Source organism: Quercus robur, chromosome 4 (genome assembly GCF_932294415.1).
Source record: "Quercus robur chromosome 4, dhQueRobu3.1, whole genome shotgun sequence".
Taxonomy (NCBI): Eukaryota; Viridiplantae; Streptophyta; class Magnoliopsida; order Fagales; family Fagaceae; genus Quercus; species Quercus robur.
The window spans coordinates 43,911,931-43,926,633 of record NC_065537.1 but is presented as its reverse complement, the minus strand read 5'-3'; the positions used below and the strand labels follow the sequence as shown (position 1 = coordinate 43,926,633).

The 14,703-nt window shown below is 34.4% G+C and overlaps 1 protein-coding gene and 1 long non-coding RNA gene across 3 annotated transcripts; one reads left to right on the top strand and one right to left on the bottom strand.

Moving 5' to 3' along the window:
- Positions 1 to 306: 306 nt before the first annotated feature.
- On the bottom strand, positions 307 to 2,135 carry LOC126722059 (uncharacterized). Its single transcript, XR_007653959.1, has 4 exons — positions 1,894 to 2,135; positions 1,405 to 1,516; positions 660 to 709; positions 307 to 575 (listed from the first exon to the last, which is right to left on the bottom strand). It is a non-coding gene; the product is annotated as an uncharacterized LOC126722059 (long non-coding RNA).
- A 167-nt stretch (positions 2,136 to 2,302) lies between these two features.
- LOC126722056 (ABC transporter I family member 6, chloroplastic-like) lies at positions 2,303 to 9,254 on the top strand. 2 transcript variants are annotated; one of them, XM_050425213.1, is made up of 7 exons: positions 2,303 to 2,693; positions 2,778 to 2,828; positions 3,063 to 3,284; positions 4,708 to 4,830; positions 6,101 to 6,277; positions 6,946 to 7,052; positions 9,127 to 9,254. In XM_050425213.1, exons 1-6 carry the CDS (start codon positions 2,355 to 2,357, stop codon positions 7,030 to 7,032), a joined length of 999 nt encoding a protein of 332 aa, XP_050281170.1. In that variant the 5' UTR covers positions 2,303 to 2,354; the 3' UTR covers positions 7,033 to 7,052; positions 9,127 to 9,254. The 2 variants fall into 2 exon arrangements, with proteins under 2 accessions (XP_050281170.1, XP_050281169.1); XM_050425212.1 differs by lacking the exon at positions 9,127 to 9,254 and adding an exon at positions 7,347 to 7,745.
- The last annotated feature ends 5,449 nt before the right edge of the window (positions 9,255 to 14,703 follow it).

The following is a 14,703-nucleotide window of genomic DNA, read 5'->3' as shown; positions in this document are numbered from 1 at the left end:
ATAATAACGGTTGTATTTTTATTATTATTATTATTTTTTTGTTCCAACTTTGGCATGTAACAATTTACAGCTAGAATACAAACACAAACAAAGATTGTTCATGAAAAGAGCTTCCTGGACACAAACATAAGTCCAGACTTCATTATGATTGGTACGTAAGAACCTTTAGACAACGGTAGCTTTGACATGGAGAAGCTTCATTGTTTCTTTAGGACATATCTCTTGCATATAATATTCAAGCTTTACAACTAAGGCTTTATATATATGCTTATATTGCAGTATAAATATTAAGTATAATAATTCCTCTAGTGTTATATACAAAATGGATTAAATTTAATAATGTGATTACATTCGCTTAATAATGTGATTATACAAAACATGTGAACAAAACATGTAATTCCTCTAGTGTTGAAATATTATATTTACATGTGAACAAAACATGCTAGTTGCCTAGGCTTTATATTTGTAGCATTCTTCAGCCATAGAGATATTTTTTCCTGCCTAGCTCTGACATTGACAACTACTCCACAAATTTCATCTCCATGATCAAATTGTTATCCAACCATAGCTAGCATCTAATTCCAGCACATTCAGAAAATTAGATACCACATAAAAATGTTGATTAGGAATTTAAATCACTAGCGTGGTCTGAAACATACTGTATATAGCCAACAGGGATCAGATTTCCCACCAAGATCCAAAAACTAATCTGCAGAAAATACAACCAAATCACTTACACTTATTACTCAAGACACAATCTTTAATAAAATATACCTGAAGATGAAGTGCCACTCCAGCACTTATTATTCAAGACACAATCTTCAATATAATATATATTTTGCTTCTAAGCCAAAAGAGATTGCCAAAATAGTTAAGAGTACTTGCTTTACCACATTAAAACTAAAAACTATAATTTATCACATTGTACTCAATATTCTACAAGGAAGACACATATTTGCTAGTCTGGTAAAAAGACCACAAATTGTGTAATTGACTTCTAAAAATAAACTCTTCATCACCAAATCTACAAAGCATACATGACACTTTTACCAACCACCAAGGAGTAAATAGTCTAATCAATGGAAAATTCATTGGTTGGACAAAACAAAATGAAGCTTTTTTTTTTCATGCACTTGTTAATCAGTCGAGACTGAGTACAATTCTTAAAAGGGAAAAATCATAGTACATCAAAATCTATTTGATCTCGGAAGTGTAATTTTCCTTGGGTTCTAAAAAAACTGCTTCCATAGAATAAAGTCGTGATAAAGCTTTTGAATTCATTTGTGCAGCAAATTTATTTTGCAAACAATGACCATTCCAAAATTTATACGAAGAAAAAATATGAAATGGGAGTTCAGGTAGAAAAATGTAGATTCATTTAGAAGAATTGAGGCGGGGCCTTACCTTCACCTTCAATGCCAATTTTTTTCCAGAACAGTGTCTACATATATAACTTCATCGTCCAATGGAACTTCTGGACCCGTGTGCTAAATTCCAAGACTCACTGATATAAGGACTAGTACCAAGAAAGTGAGCATAACAGGGAAATTAATATGGGGAACATGAAGAAAAAAGATCTAATTAATAGCAATACTGTATTTGAAATTTTACTTGGGGACCTAAATAGTTGAAAGAAAACAGCAATCATGGTATTGAAATTTTGTTTCTCAAATAGGAGGAAATTCCAAATCAACTTTTAACAAACAACACCCAAATCTCCTATCATCAAAATAATAAAAATAAAAACCCAAATCAATTAATAGCATTAGGGATTACTTACAATAAATAAAACTAAAGACAAATCATGCGTTGATAGTCAAAGAAATTTTAATAATCTGTATATTAGTAGTAAAATCAACTTCGTCTGAGAGAAACAGAAAGTGAAAGACAAACCTATTTCAAATATCGTCGCCGGCCGATACTGTTTCTTCTTTGGGTTTTGTTTAGCTGCCCTGGGTTCTTGTGGTTGATTAGTAAGAGAAGAAGAAGCCGAATTCTGGGTTCTTTAGATAAACCGAGTCCGAAGCGTGACAGAAAGAAATTTGTTTTTGAGAAGGAGAAGCACAGAGAGAAATTTGTTTCTGAGAAGGAGAAGGAGAAGCGCACAGTGAATACTGGGTTATTTTAGATTTTTTACTTATATGTATAACTTGTTTGACCGGTAAACTTCAAATTAAATGAATGGTTAATGAATGGTTCGGATCAAATTTTCATTCATTTAACGGTTTAGATTTAGGTGGGAAAAAGAGGGGTATGGTGGAATGACCCGTTAGAGTGAGACAGAGAATTAAGTAATTAAAAGTCATAATGTATACTACTTACACAGTAGCGTCGTCTTCTCTTGTTCTTCATCAATGGCTCTACCCCTCCGTTGCTCCCTTCATACTCCTCCTCCATCGCTACCTTCCCCTTTTCCTTCTTCTTCTTCTTCTTCGCACTCGCTTCTCAAATTCTCGCCCCCAAATTGCCTCAAATTTACACTCCCTGCCCTCCGTCCCCGCTCTAACCACCACCGCCTGTCACTTTCTTCCTTGACCGCCTCTGCCTCACTCTCCGCCGTCGATTCTCCCGAATCATCCCATATCCAAAACGAGAAGAAGCTCCTCCTCGAAGTCAAAGGCCTCACCGCCGTCATTGCTGAATCCAAACAACAAATTCTCAAAGGCGTTAACCTCACAATCTATGAAGGAGAGGTCTGTGTCCAATCCTTTTCTTTTCTTTTCTTTTTTTTTAATTTTCATTCATTTAATTATTTATTTATTTATTTTTATGAATAGGTTCACGCAATTATGGGAAAGAACGGTTCTGGAAAGAGCACATTGGCCAAGGTTAGTTTAGTTTATAAATTGATGTGTCACTGATCACGAGAATTTAATTTAGATTTAAAGTGGTATCAATCACGTTCATTGTCTCGTCAGTTTATATCGCAAACATGTAATTTAGATATTTATTATGCGTTGGAAGTGGGTCGATTATATTCATTGTCACGTCAATTTTGTAGCAGCGTTTGCATTTTTAGAACAAAGAAAAAGTGTGAGTGAGATGTTGTACAATGTATGCAGGTTCTTGTTGGGCATCCGGATTACGAAGTGACGGGAGGGAGTGTAGTGTTCAAAGGGGAGAACTTGGTGGAGATGGAACCGGAGGAAAGGTCGCTTGCAGGGCTCTTTATGAGCTTCCAATCCCCAGTTGCCATTCCTGGTGTCAACAATATTGACTTTCTCAATATGGCTTATAATGCTCGGAGAAGAAAACTTGGTCTGCCTGAGCTTGGACCCATTGAGGTTTAGTTATCAGCAACTGCTTTATCTCTGTCTTTGTCTTTGTTTTATTGTTATACCAAAATTCAAAAATTCCATTTGCATTACATGTTGTTTCACTTACAAATATGTTTCTATCATCGTGGGTTCTAGTTAGATCAACTGATAAGGGAACTGAGTTCGAATTCTGCCTATGCCAAAAACCAAATTAATTACCACCTATAAAGTGGAAACCATAGGTTCTAATTCTATTGTATCTATAAAAATAAAAATAATAAGAATAAGTGTTTCTATCATTCTGTGACTTGGGTTATTAGTTGTTACTCAAAATATATTTAACAACTTAATACATCTAAGGTTTGTTTTGCAGAACTAAGTTTGTTTAAACTCATTGCCTCACAATACTGAAGTACTTTTAACTTTTAAGCTCTAAAGAAGCTATTACAGAGACTTGAGAATCTGATGGTTGTACTTAACCCTGTAAATCAGTATATATTGCTTGTGTTGCCTGTGAGCCGCCCCAATTAGTTGACAAGATATATCTTAAACCCAAGTTTATTTAAGGTTTAGTTGAATTAAATTTTCTAGTTTTTTAACTGGAGGGAGATGAGTATGAATTCCTTTGCGTGATATATGATACTTAGGACAAAAGCTACAACAATGGCATTATAGTTTGTTCTTTGTGAAATTCTTTTTGGAATCTGATGCAGGCTATTAATGCTTGCTGTGTAGACTAGTGGGAGTTGATTAGAGAAACTTATTGGTGAACAACAACTCTGCACAGAGAAAGCAGTCCCTGAAATAGCACAAGGCTAAGGCTAAATGCATGCAATCAAACCTGTTGTTACAAGTCTATATGATTGGCTGCTGCAATTAACAGACAGTTACAAGCAATCTGATTGGCTGGATTCTAACTAACCAGCTGACTAACTACCTTTGTTACAACAAGTGCTATTTGTAACCACTAAAACTTATCTATTTAGCTGCAAATTAGCACTACACCAGCCTGGGAACCCTAGCTGAACCACTGCATGAACCAACCTCCAGCTGCTGCACTGTTAGTGGACTTATCACATGCTACTACAGTGCCAACTACAATTACTAATGCAAAGCACTAATGCAGATGCTCCTGCATCAGAATCTTCTTGGTTAAACCTTTTAGATGATATAGAAAATTAATTGGTGACCTTTTGTCTCCCTGTTATGTATAATCAGCTCATCAATTTGGAAAATTCGATTACAATTGTATGGCTGATCAAATACAGAGCTTAGATGTGTATATATGAGAATTTGGATTTTCTAGATAAATTAATATATTTTCCTTTGCATCTGTGTGCATTTTTACACTATATAGATCTTCTGTTTCTGATTAATGAGATGGAATACAAAGTAATTGGGTGATTGTTGCTGTCTTACTGAATCACTGACATTGTTATTGTCCTTGCAGTTCTATGGTTACATTTTTCCCAAACTTGAACTTGTGAATATGAAGGCAGACTTTCTTAATAGAAATGTAAATGAAGGATTCAGTGGTGGCGAAAGGAAGCGGAATGAAATTTTACAACTTGCAGTAAGAATATTTTTCTATTTTATCTTTCATCTTGTGTCATATTATCCAGACTACTAATTTTTTGAATTAACGTCCCATTGTGTCTTTGATATAAGACACAATGGGACGTTAGAGAAAAGATCTGTTGTCTCTGTATCCATGTGGGACCTATTTTTAGAGGATAATCATACTTGGCCAATTCTCTTAGGCTTCGTTTGGTTGGGGGATGAAAAAGTGGGGGGATAGAAAAGATTTTAATTTTCCTTTAGTGTGTTTGGTTGGAGGATGGAAAAAGTAAAGGATTGGAAAACTCCTTTGTTTAGTTGAGAATAAAAATGAGAGGATAGAAAATATAGTTTGTATAAAGTTACTCCTATGCCTCTCTATTACATAATATAAGAAATAATTTTTTCGTAATCATTAAATAAAATAAATAAACTTTTCCATAATTCCATCATACAATATATATATATATATATATATATTGTATTAGAAGGGAAAGACACCATTTAATTCCAAAAAAAAAAAAAAAGTTTTGATTAAAAAAAAAACCCCAAAACGCACTGTTTGATTTAAAAATAGAAAACCCACCACTTGATATAAAGAAAGAAAGGCACAGTTGTGGGGGGGGGGGGGGGGGTTGGGGGGGGTGTTTGTAGTTTTTGTGTTTTTTCAAGATCCCTCTCCTCCCCTATTTTCTCTCCTCAAATCTCCCCAAATTGGGGAGAGAGGATTTTGGTGGGCCCAGGGAGAAATCACTGCGGCCCCCACCAAAATCCCATCCCCTTTCCTCTCCCAACCAAACAAACCTCTCCCCCATTTTCTCACCGATTTTTCCCTCCCCCTTTTCCATCCCCCTTAAAATCACCCCAACCAAATGGGACCTTATGGATTTCTTCTTGTAAATTTGTTCTTTTGTGATCTAGTCAGGCAAAGTTGACCTTATAAGATGGAAACTAGATTTTTTTGTTCTCTTTTTAACATTTTGACAATAAGTATTGGGTGCCATTATATTAATTAGGAGATGGTATGTTCTGGCTTTAGTGAAGTCAACTTTACCTTTTATAACAGTTGAAGTAGTTTGAAATTAAGACCCTACATTAGGGTCAGGATTCTCAGGAAGGCTAAAATGATGTGGATGCAATTATGAGAAGGAACCTAGGTGCACGTGGTGTACACAGGACTATAAAATCTGTGTTAATTTTTTTTTTTAAACCTGTGATTTGTTGCATATCTTGAGTTATATAAATTACTCAATCTCTCTCAGATTAATATGCTGTTTTATATGCAGGTTCTGGGTGCAGACTTGGCTATCTTGGACGAAATTGATTCTGGACTGGATGTTGATGCACTTCGAGATGTAGCAGCTGCAGTGAACGGGCTTTTGACTCCAAAGAATTCTGTGTTGATGATTACTCATTATGCAAGACTTTTGAATATCATAAAGCCTACATATATACATGTTATGGTAAGTCATTCGAAGATCTTCAAGAATTACTTAATTTTGTTTTGGGTTTAGGGTTTGCCATGATGTGGGGGATTGGGTAGGGCATGGGACTATTATGTAAAAAAAGAAGAAGAGGTATAAAATCTTACATGGCATTCAATATGAAGCTTTGACTTGCGTGTATCTAAGAAAATTTAGCACAATTTTGTTAAAAATGAGCCTAACTATGGTCTGGATAATTGTGCAAGGTTGGGATAAGTGGCAGAATCCCTCAAGTTGAGGTTTGGTTGGCCTCTAAGTTGGCTCAACGCCTCAACCATTCAAAGCTGCAACTCTAGCTTTGATTTTTGCTATAGCCTTGATGATGGCTCAATAAAACCAATGGTTGAATTCTATATGGACTCTCTTCAAGTGCCATGTAAAGAAATGATTTCCATTAGAATTGAAAAATTAGTGCTTTCTTTTCAATTTTATTATGATTTTGTTGATCTATAAATTGATTCATCACTTTCATGCACCAAATTATGCACTAAAGTGGATATATTGATATGGTCACAAATCAGATTTTGGTTCCTGTGCCAAGGCACTCCTTGTGCAATTGAAAAGGTTGTAAATAGTACACAGCTTATGAAACTGTTTCTGAATCCCTGATTAATCACAATATAATTATTTCAATCTGTGGTTTTTAGGAGGATGGGAAAATCATGAGGACAGGAGACAGTTCGATAGCAAAACTTCTGGAGGATGAAGGGTATCAAGCAATTTCTGCAGTGTAACTGCATGGAAATTGATTTCGGTACTCTCACTCTCTCTCTCTCTCTCTCTCTTTGTATGAGTAAATTCATCATACTTTTATTAGCTCCATTTAGTCAAGAACTCTGCAATTTCAGTTCTCTTTGGTACCTTTGCACTCTAGATGTATTTTAAGGCTCCTAAACATTGCCTCATTTGTTATGGTTGTTGCATACTGAATTGCTTTCTTAGTATATACTTTTCATTCAAATGTTATCATAATTGTGGTTTTAGAATCAACATCTTGAGCCTTATGACCCAAAAATTAATGGAATTAATTTTAAATTGGCCTTAACAGGATCCATGCATCGAAAAGAAGTGATGATTGATTTGTAACCACTGAGGTCCAAGTTTTAGTAGCAGGCAATCAATGTTTCACTCTTGGGGTTGGCTCTTGTCAAATTATGTGCCTCACCATGCTTCCTTTACACTCTTTATACCTCAAATTTAGTGGTCCCTACTTGGTAGATTTCCTATTTGAAAGGCTCTTGGAAGCTTATTGCAACGGTGTGTGAGGATTGGAGCTCCTGCTTGTATTTTTGAGATCAGAAAAAAGAATGGCCTTTTGTCTGATTCTTGCAGTCTCACATGTTTAATTTTAGTAGATATTTGTGAAACCAGTATATTTTTTTGCATGTACTACATACAGTTGATTCTGTAATCATTCTATAAATACCAAGGACTATAATCCTCTCAAGTATTTGATTTTCTGGTGTCTTCCATGTCCTCCCCCTAGCATTGTAGAGGGACATATTCCAGCATATTGAGTTTAATCATTGTTTCCTATAATTGAACACTCCAATGAAACCTAGCATTCCAATGCATTTGTATGCTGCCACTTCTTAGTCTTTGATGTAGCAGTCGTATGTTGAAGAAGATTCTTGGGTTTTTGGAATTAGGGCTAGGGATTGTAAAAGATTGGGGAATTGATGAAATTGGTTGGGAACTAATGCTCACATAACTGGTTGCACTTGATGGAATTCCTAGAGAGCAAAATGAAAAGCATAAGATAACTACTAGCATCATGCCAGTAAGTTTCAAGGAATCACTTCTAGATTCAGTTTGTTCAGTGGAATAAAAATACTTTATAGAAAAATTATGTGGTTTTGTTGTTTTGTTGGGATCTTGAAAATAATTTTCTAAATTTTTATTTGCACAGAAAAATCCAAAGTTACAATTACCCCCCCCCCCCCCCCCCCCCAAAAAAAAAAAAAAAAAACACAAAACACAAAAAGTCGATAGATGATGGTGGGAGAATTGGACAATTGGGGGAAGGTGGTAGCGGTGGCGATTTGGAGTAGAGGAGAGGTAGATGGAGGGCATGACCATGACAATACTTGGTAAGTAATCAATACCTGAGGGGCCTAGTTTAGGGTATAAGGGATGGGGAAGTACAGATCTTTTTAGGTAGGTTTAGTCATAACTTAATCTTAATTTTATCGGGTTCCAATAGTATTAACGGGTGGCCTAAGAACTAATTTTGTGTTCCCGTAGATTCAATCGAACTCAGGGCGTTGATATCAACCAAACCACATGGGAATAAATCTTTGCCTTTGGACCATTTACCATGTTAAAGTCTATTTTTCCATGGAGTTAGTTAAATCCAATATTGTAGCTCATCTCAATTTGACTTAAAATGATCTCACATCATTTGCATCAAGCAAATAATATTTACTTGTAATATTATGAGCCCATTTAAGTGAACTGTGCGACAGCTCGAAAACTCATGTGCCTTTGATAAGTGGCTGGACTGGTTCCATGTACATAATCGGACTACTACTTGGACTCATAAGTTTGCTTGGTGTTTTAATTGACAGCAAACCACTGGAAATCGAGGCATCACAAAAATTTGATGCTGCAATTGCTCTAATAAATCATGATATAATTGTTTAATAACAATGCGAAGGAAATCATCTACAATATTTCAGTGACCTTAGACATAAATTGGGATTGAATGGTTTCTATGATTCTTTTTTTCTAAAAACATTGACAAGTAGTATATTGACGCTGATCAAGATTACCCCTGTTCTCAAATATAATACAGCCATCTCTCTCTGATCATGGAATTCGTCTTTCAGGAAGAAATGGTTTGAACGTCATCAGCACTCCAATTGCCTTATGAAGAAAACCATATTGTCACCTATATTTCAACCTAAATTTTGAAGTTGCTCAGTCTCAAAATTTGTTAGGATCAAGTAAGATCTCTCTATGATTACTATTCTCATCATACTCCACTCTTAAACTTTTCATATAATAAATATGCTGAATCTTAAAGTGTTGGACAAGGACAATAAACAAAAACCGTTTGAAAAGACACATTGACGACACATTATCAACTTTAGTGTTGAAGTGAGACTATAACATTCATTTTGGTTCTTATATTTTTAAATTTGCTATCATTTTGGTCTCTATTACCTTTTCATTTACAGAAAATCTTATATTACTAATGTACTGCATTACTAATTTAAAAATAGTGTTTTCTGTAAGTGAGATGACAATAGGTACTAAAATGATAGCAAGTTTAAAACATAATGTCCAAAATGAAAGGTGTGAAAACCAAGGGCCAAATTGAAAATATGACCAAAATATAGAAATTGAAGACTGTTGGGGATGTTTTGCGACAAAGGCCGAGATTGTATAAATGAGCCCAAAACTCCCCTTAGTTTCGTTAAATTCATTAATTATTTAGAGAGCCAAGCCCAAAATTCGCAATGTGAGGTACACAAAGGCTAATGATGCTTTATGGAAAGAGAAACCAACACAAAAATGAAAACACAAGAAAGTGCAGAAACTATATATTCATAAGTCAGAAATTTCAGCCCGCAGTCACCGAGAGGAAGAAATTGAGGGAGGTCCCAAGCAAGAGAGGGAGAGTTCCCCTCTTTCAGTATTTTCACCTCCAAGCCTTCAAATCCTCCATACACTGGGTAGCTGACTGGGCTTTTGTGTCAAAGTTTTGGGATTTTTTTTGTAGGGAAAAACGTTCCCCTTTCTTGTGGGCTAGTGATGCATATTTATATCAAGCTTTAAGGGATGCTTGTGACCAGTTTTTTAGTTAGGAGGAAGGCCTTGGACCTTTCAGATGCTATTTCTATGACTTGGTGTATTATGGTTTATGCTTAGGGAAAGGTTTTGCTTGCTTTTTGCATGATTTTGGAAACAAAGTTGTTTTTTCTTCATAGCTGCTGTCTCTGGTCTTTGTAGGCCTTGGAAAACTACATTTGGGTGGCTAAGTGGGCTAGGCTGTTCAGCCTTTTTCTTAGAGTCAGCTGTGCCTTGGTGTGGAAAACTAGAGTTGAGCTGAAAATTACGGGCACAATCACCTAGAGCATGGAGCCAAATCTGGGGTAGAAATTTATGACACTGGTCCTCCTTTATGGGCCCTAAATGCCCCCAGCGTCCCTAGCCCACTTCGTGGCATGTACGGGATGGGCCTATATAAAGAGTCCAATGGGAACTAACCCACACCCACTGAAACTAGTCCTACTCAATTCTCTAACCATTCACATGGGCTTGGGCCATGCAACAACGCAGAATACATTGATAAAATATATTAGTCGGACCTGCTAAGCAATTGGGCTTAGTCACTTTTGTTGAACCATAAAATTTGTCGCGAAAATGACCATTAACAAAGAGTTTTTGCTTTTTAAATAATAAAGTGAATGCACTAAGTCCATGGTTTTAAAAATTGAATCAAACTCATCGGTTCAATTGGGAATCGAACCCTCAACCGGTCTGGTAAAAATCGAGAACTATACCCATTTTTTATTATTTGAACATTCTGATTTTTAAAACTATGTCGCCAAACCGAGGTCATTTTCCCCAACTCAATCAAAATTAGTCTAGCTTGTGGACATCAGAACATTGAATATCTTGCATAGTTGGGTGGACCAAGCTAGTATAAATTTACTTGTCTATTGAACAACTAGTTATTATTTGTTGAGATTAAAAGCTTGCAAAAATAATTATTACTTCTGAGAAAGTATCCCCTCTAATTACTTCTCATTTTTAGAAGGATGTGAGACATGTGTTATTTATTTTATTTTAAAATACCACGTCTTATATTGGGGACATTCGATTGGAGGGAATCCTATACCATTACTTAGAGCCACCTACATTTGATGCTTTGTCGAAACAATAAGCAAACAACAAAATGTACAAATACTATAAATAAATGGGTCATGTTAACAAGTGTTCTAAGGAAAAAGGTTAAAGACTAAAAAATGTTGAATTATGAGCTGTAATGTGCACACACTTTTCAAAAAATAAAATATGCGAGTTAATGATTCATTGGCTTGTACAAGCACAAATATTTTTTGTTTGTATGTGCTTTTTTGGATATATATATATATATATATATAGTTTGACTTCATTTTTATAGAAACAATGTATAAAAACATTATTTAGTAAAGTATTGAATGCACCATAACCAATGCTCTTAGGGCATTCGTTACCATTCATAAGATTTTGAATACAACCTAGAACTCCAAGAAACTTCCCAAAGAGACATAGAATGTTTTTTTTTTTTCTTTTTTTCTTTTTATAGAAAAAGTTATAGTGAGTTTCCCAACTTTTCAAAAGCTACAAGAAGGAGATTTCCTAAACTCTAGCCCAAAGATGTATCTGAGTCACCGATACATCTTTATACCCTTTTGAACTTTGGACCCCGTCATGGATGAGGCTCCCGCCTAACCGAAATCACATTGGCATCATAGGAACATGATACTATCTTAATAATATTCATAAATAGATGATTTTACTATCATTATGTAATAGATTGTTGGAGCACTCAAATCAGTTAATGTATAATAGCATAAAAGATAAATTTTGCACATCTAGCTCCAAAAATAGCCAACATTGGTTCATGTAAATTTAGATTGTTGTTATAGTAACCGTGTGTATATATAGAGAGAGAGAGATGATTTGAGAGAGTAAAAAAAATTTATAAATAAGTAATATTATTATGAAATGTAGTATAAAATAGAAAATCTATGCTATCTTAATAATATTCATAAATAGGTGATTTTATTATCATTATGTAATAGATTGTTGGAGCACTTATATCAGTTAATGTGTAATAGCATAAAAGATAAATTTTGCACATATAGCTCCAATAACCAACATTGGTTCATGTAAATTTAGATTGTTGCTATAGTAACCGTGTGTGTGTATATATATATATATATAATAGAGAGAGAGAGAGAGAGAAATGATTTGAGTATAAAAAATTTATAAAGAAATAATATTATAATGAAATGTACTATAAAATAGATAATCTGATGTGAGTGCTTTTTTGAAAAGTGGTTATGTAATTTTTTTTTTTTAAATTATGTTCTTATACAAAAATAGACACGAATTTTTGTACAGACTAATGCGAATGATCTTAGAATAATCAATAATAATAAAATATATATTGATATGGTAATCAGTGTTAGAAGAATGTTACACAAGGTACCTAACACTTTTCATGCGCATAAATAAATCCTCAAACCGACTTTAATGGTTTATAGCTACTTTATCACCTAATTTAGAATAGGAGACCTCACAAACTTTTAAACCTAGGCCAATAATAAAATCAATTAGATATTAGGTGACCAATCACACAAAAAATCTTATGATTGGTAGAGACTTAACTCACACCTCTAAACTCGGGACCTCACCAAGGGTCAATTTTGAAGTCAATAAAGACAGTCCACAAACATTGCTTGACTTAGAACCTACAACATATTGGAATACTCCATCCTACTACGCTAGATAAATTTTGACATTCTTTCACTTCCATCTAAACAACTCATTATTTATATGTCTTATCCCTATCTAAAAGCATTAACATACGTTGTAAGATGAGTAAAAGTATAAAATATATGGAAATCAATATTGTACTAATATCAGTCGTACCGGGAAAATATACTATACCGACCATTAAACCAATAATAATACTCTTCTAAAATGTACCCAAAAATATAACAAGTTGTACCAAGCATATTTCGAGTGTTTTAGCTAGTATTGGCGTTTTGGTCAGTACAATAAAAAAAAGCTAAAATTTTAAACTTTGATATTAAAAAAGATATGTTATTTAAGCTAAATATTGGTTAATGTACTTGGCTAATTTTTAGGCTTATAAAATATGTGAATTTTAAATTTTATGTTGATAAACATAATTATTAATAAATTCATATTTACATAAATAAATACATATGTATACATATGCATAGAAATATATAAATAGCGATAATCCTGAAATGGTACATCGGTATCGACCTATACTGAAATATTTTGTTTCTCTCGCCAAACCAAAAAAGCTTCCTATACAAAATTGACTCTCTTAGTAAAACATAAACATCTTCAATCACACAAAACTAAATACACACACAAAAATGTGACATACTTGTATAAAAACATTTTGTCTCACCAAGAAAAGGTCAATGCCTACGATTTAAAGTTATCGGGCTTGGGAACTCTCGGTCAAATTGTTTCCCTTCACGAGCTTATGAAGCACAAAGTTCTCGGCATCTTTTTCTTAATTGAAACTTAAACTAGACAGAAAGCTAGTTGTATGGATCACATTTATTATTGTTTGGGCCTTTATGGATTGTTTAGTTGTGCCAAAATCAGGTCAAGGTAGAGGTTTGGCTTTAATGTTGAGTCTTAATATCACTTCAGTGGTTCAGACTTCATACTCTTTCACAAACTCATGCTGATTGCTGATGCTCTTGGTGTAAATGGTGACAATGTGAGTCCCTAGAATATTACTAGATTCTTATGGAAGCCCAATTGAGTCTTTGGCAAAATATTGCTAAAATCTTAATTTATATGCTTTATGTGCATGTGCTGAGTTTTTTAGCTAAATGGAGAGAGAATTGCTTAGAGGAGAAAGGAGAGAGAATAAGAATAAGGGCGTAGAGGAGAGAGGAAAAGGAGAATGGAACACTCCAACAAAACCTAGTGTTTGTTGGGGACCTTTTTTTTTTGTTGCACAGCCACACGTTGTCCTTTGGAAGGGTGACCTTGTTAGACCCGGATTTTTCTGGAGAGTTGAGTCTAGAACTCGACATTGGGCCAAGTAGTCCAATGGCTTCAACATATCTTTAGCCCTACAAAATGGGTAAAGCCTAAAGTCTAAGAATCATGATAATGGTTGAAATAATAGTTGAATAAAGTAATATGTATTTACTATTTAGTGAAATATTTTGATTGAATGATGAGTTAAAGATCATAATGATGTATATTGGGTGATGTCCAATATTCGAGAATAATTAATTGTCATATGTCCAGCAATGGGATGGGTACAAGATAGTCCATGTCTAGCTGTGGTATGATTCACGTTTAAGATAATAGGATATGTTCAGCAAGGGAATATGTCCAATAGATGTTTATGTTCAATTAATATATATCCAGTAGAGGTTTATGTTCAAATGATATATGTCCAACAGTGACATATCAATTTATTAGTGTATAGTAATGTAATAGTAAAGTGATTTGTATTTAAAGGTGAAGTAATCATGTACTCAATAATGTAAATTTAGAGATATGGAAACAGTCACTTATCTTTGTATGGTTTGTAGCTCCAACTGTATAGCATCAATGAGTTGATAGTATTCCAGCAGAATGACTCCAGCGGTGGAGAGATAGTATGCCATGATATGTCCTTCCAT

What these genes read in the sequence shown, in the direction of transcription:
- LOC126722056 (XM_050425213.1), top strand. Translation starts at nt 2,355, where the DNA reads ATGGCTCTACCCCTCCGTTGCTCCCTTCATACTCCTCCTCCATCGCTA. An exon ending in ATGAAATTTTACAACTTGCA is followed by an intron (nt 4,831 to 6,100) that starts GTAAGAATATTT and finishes TTTTATATGCAG; the next exon opens with GTTCTGGGTGCAGACTTGGC. An exon ending in CTACATATATACATGTTATG is followed by an intron (nt 6,278 to 6,945) that starts GTAAGTCATTCG and finishes TGTGGTTTTTAG; the next exon opens with GAGGATGGGAAAATCATGAG.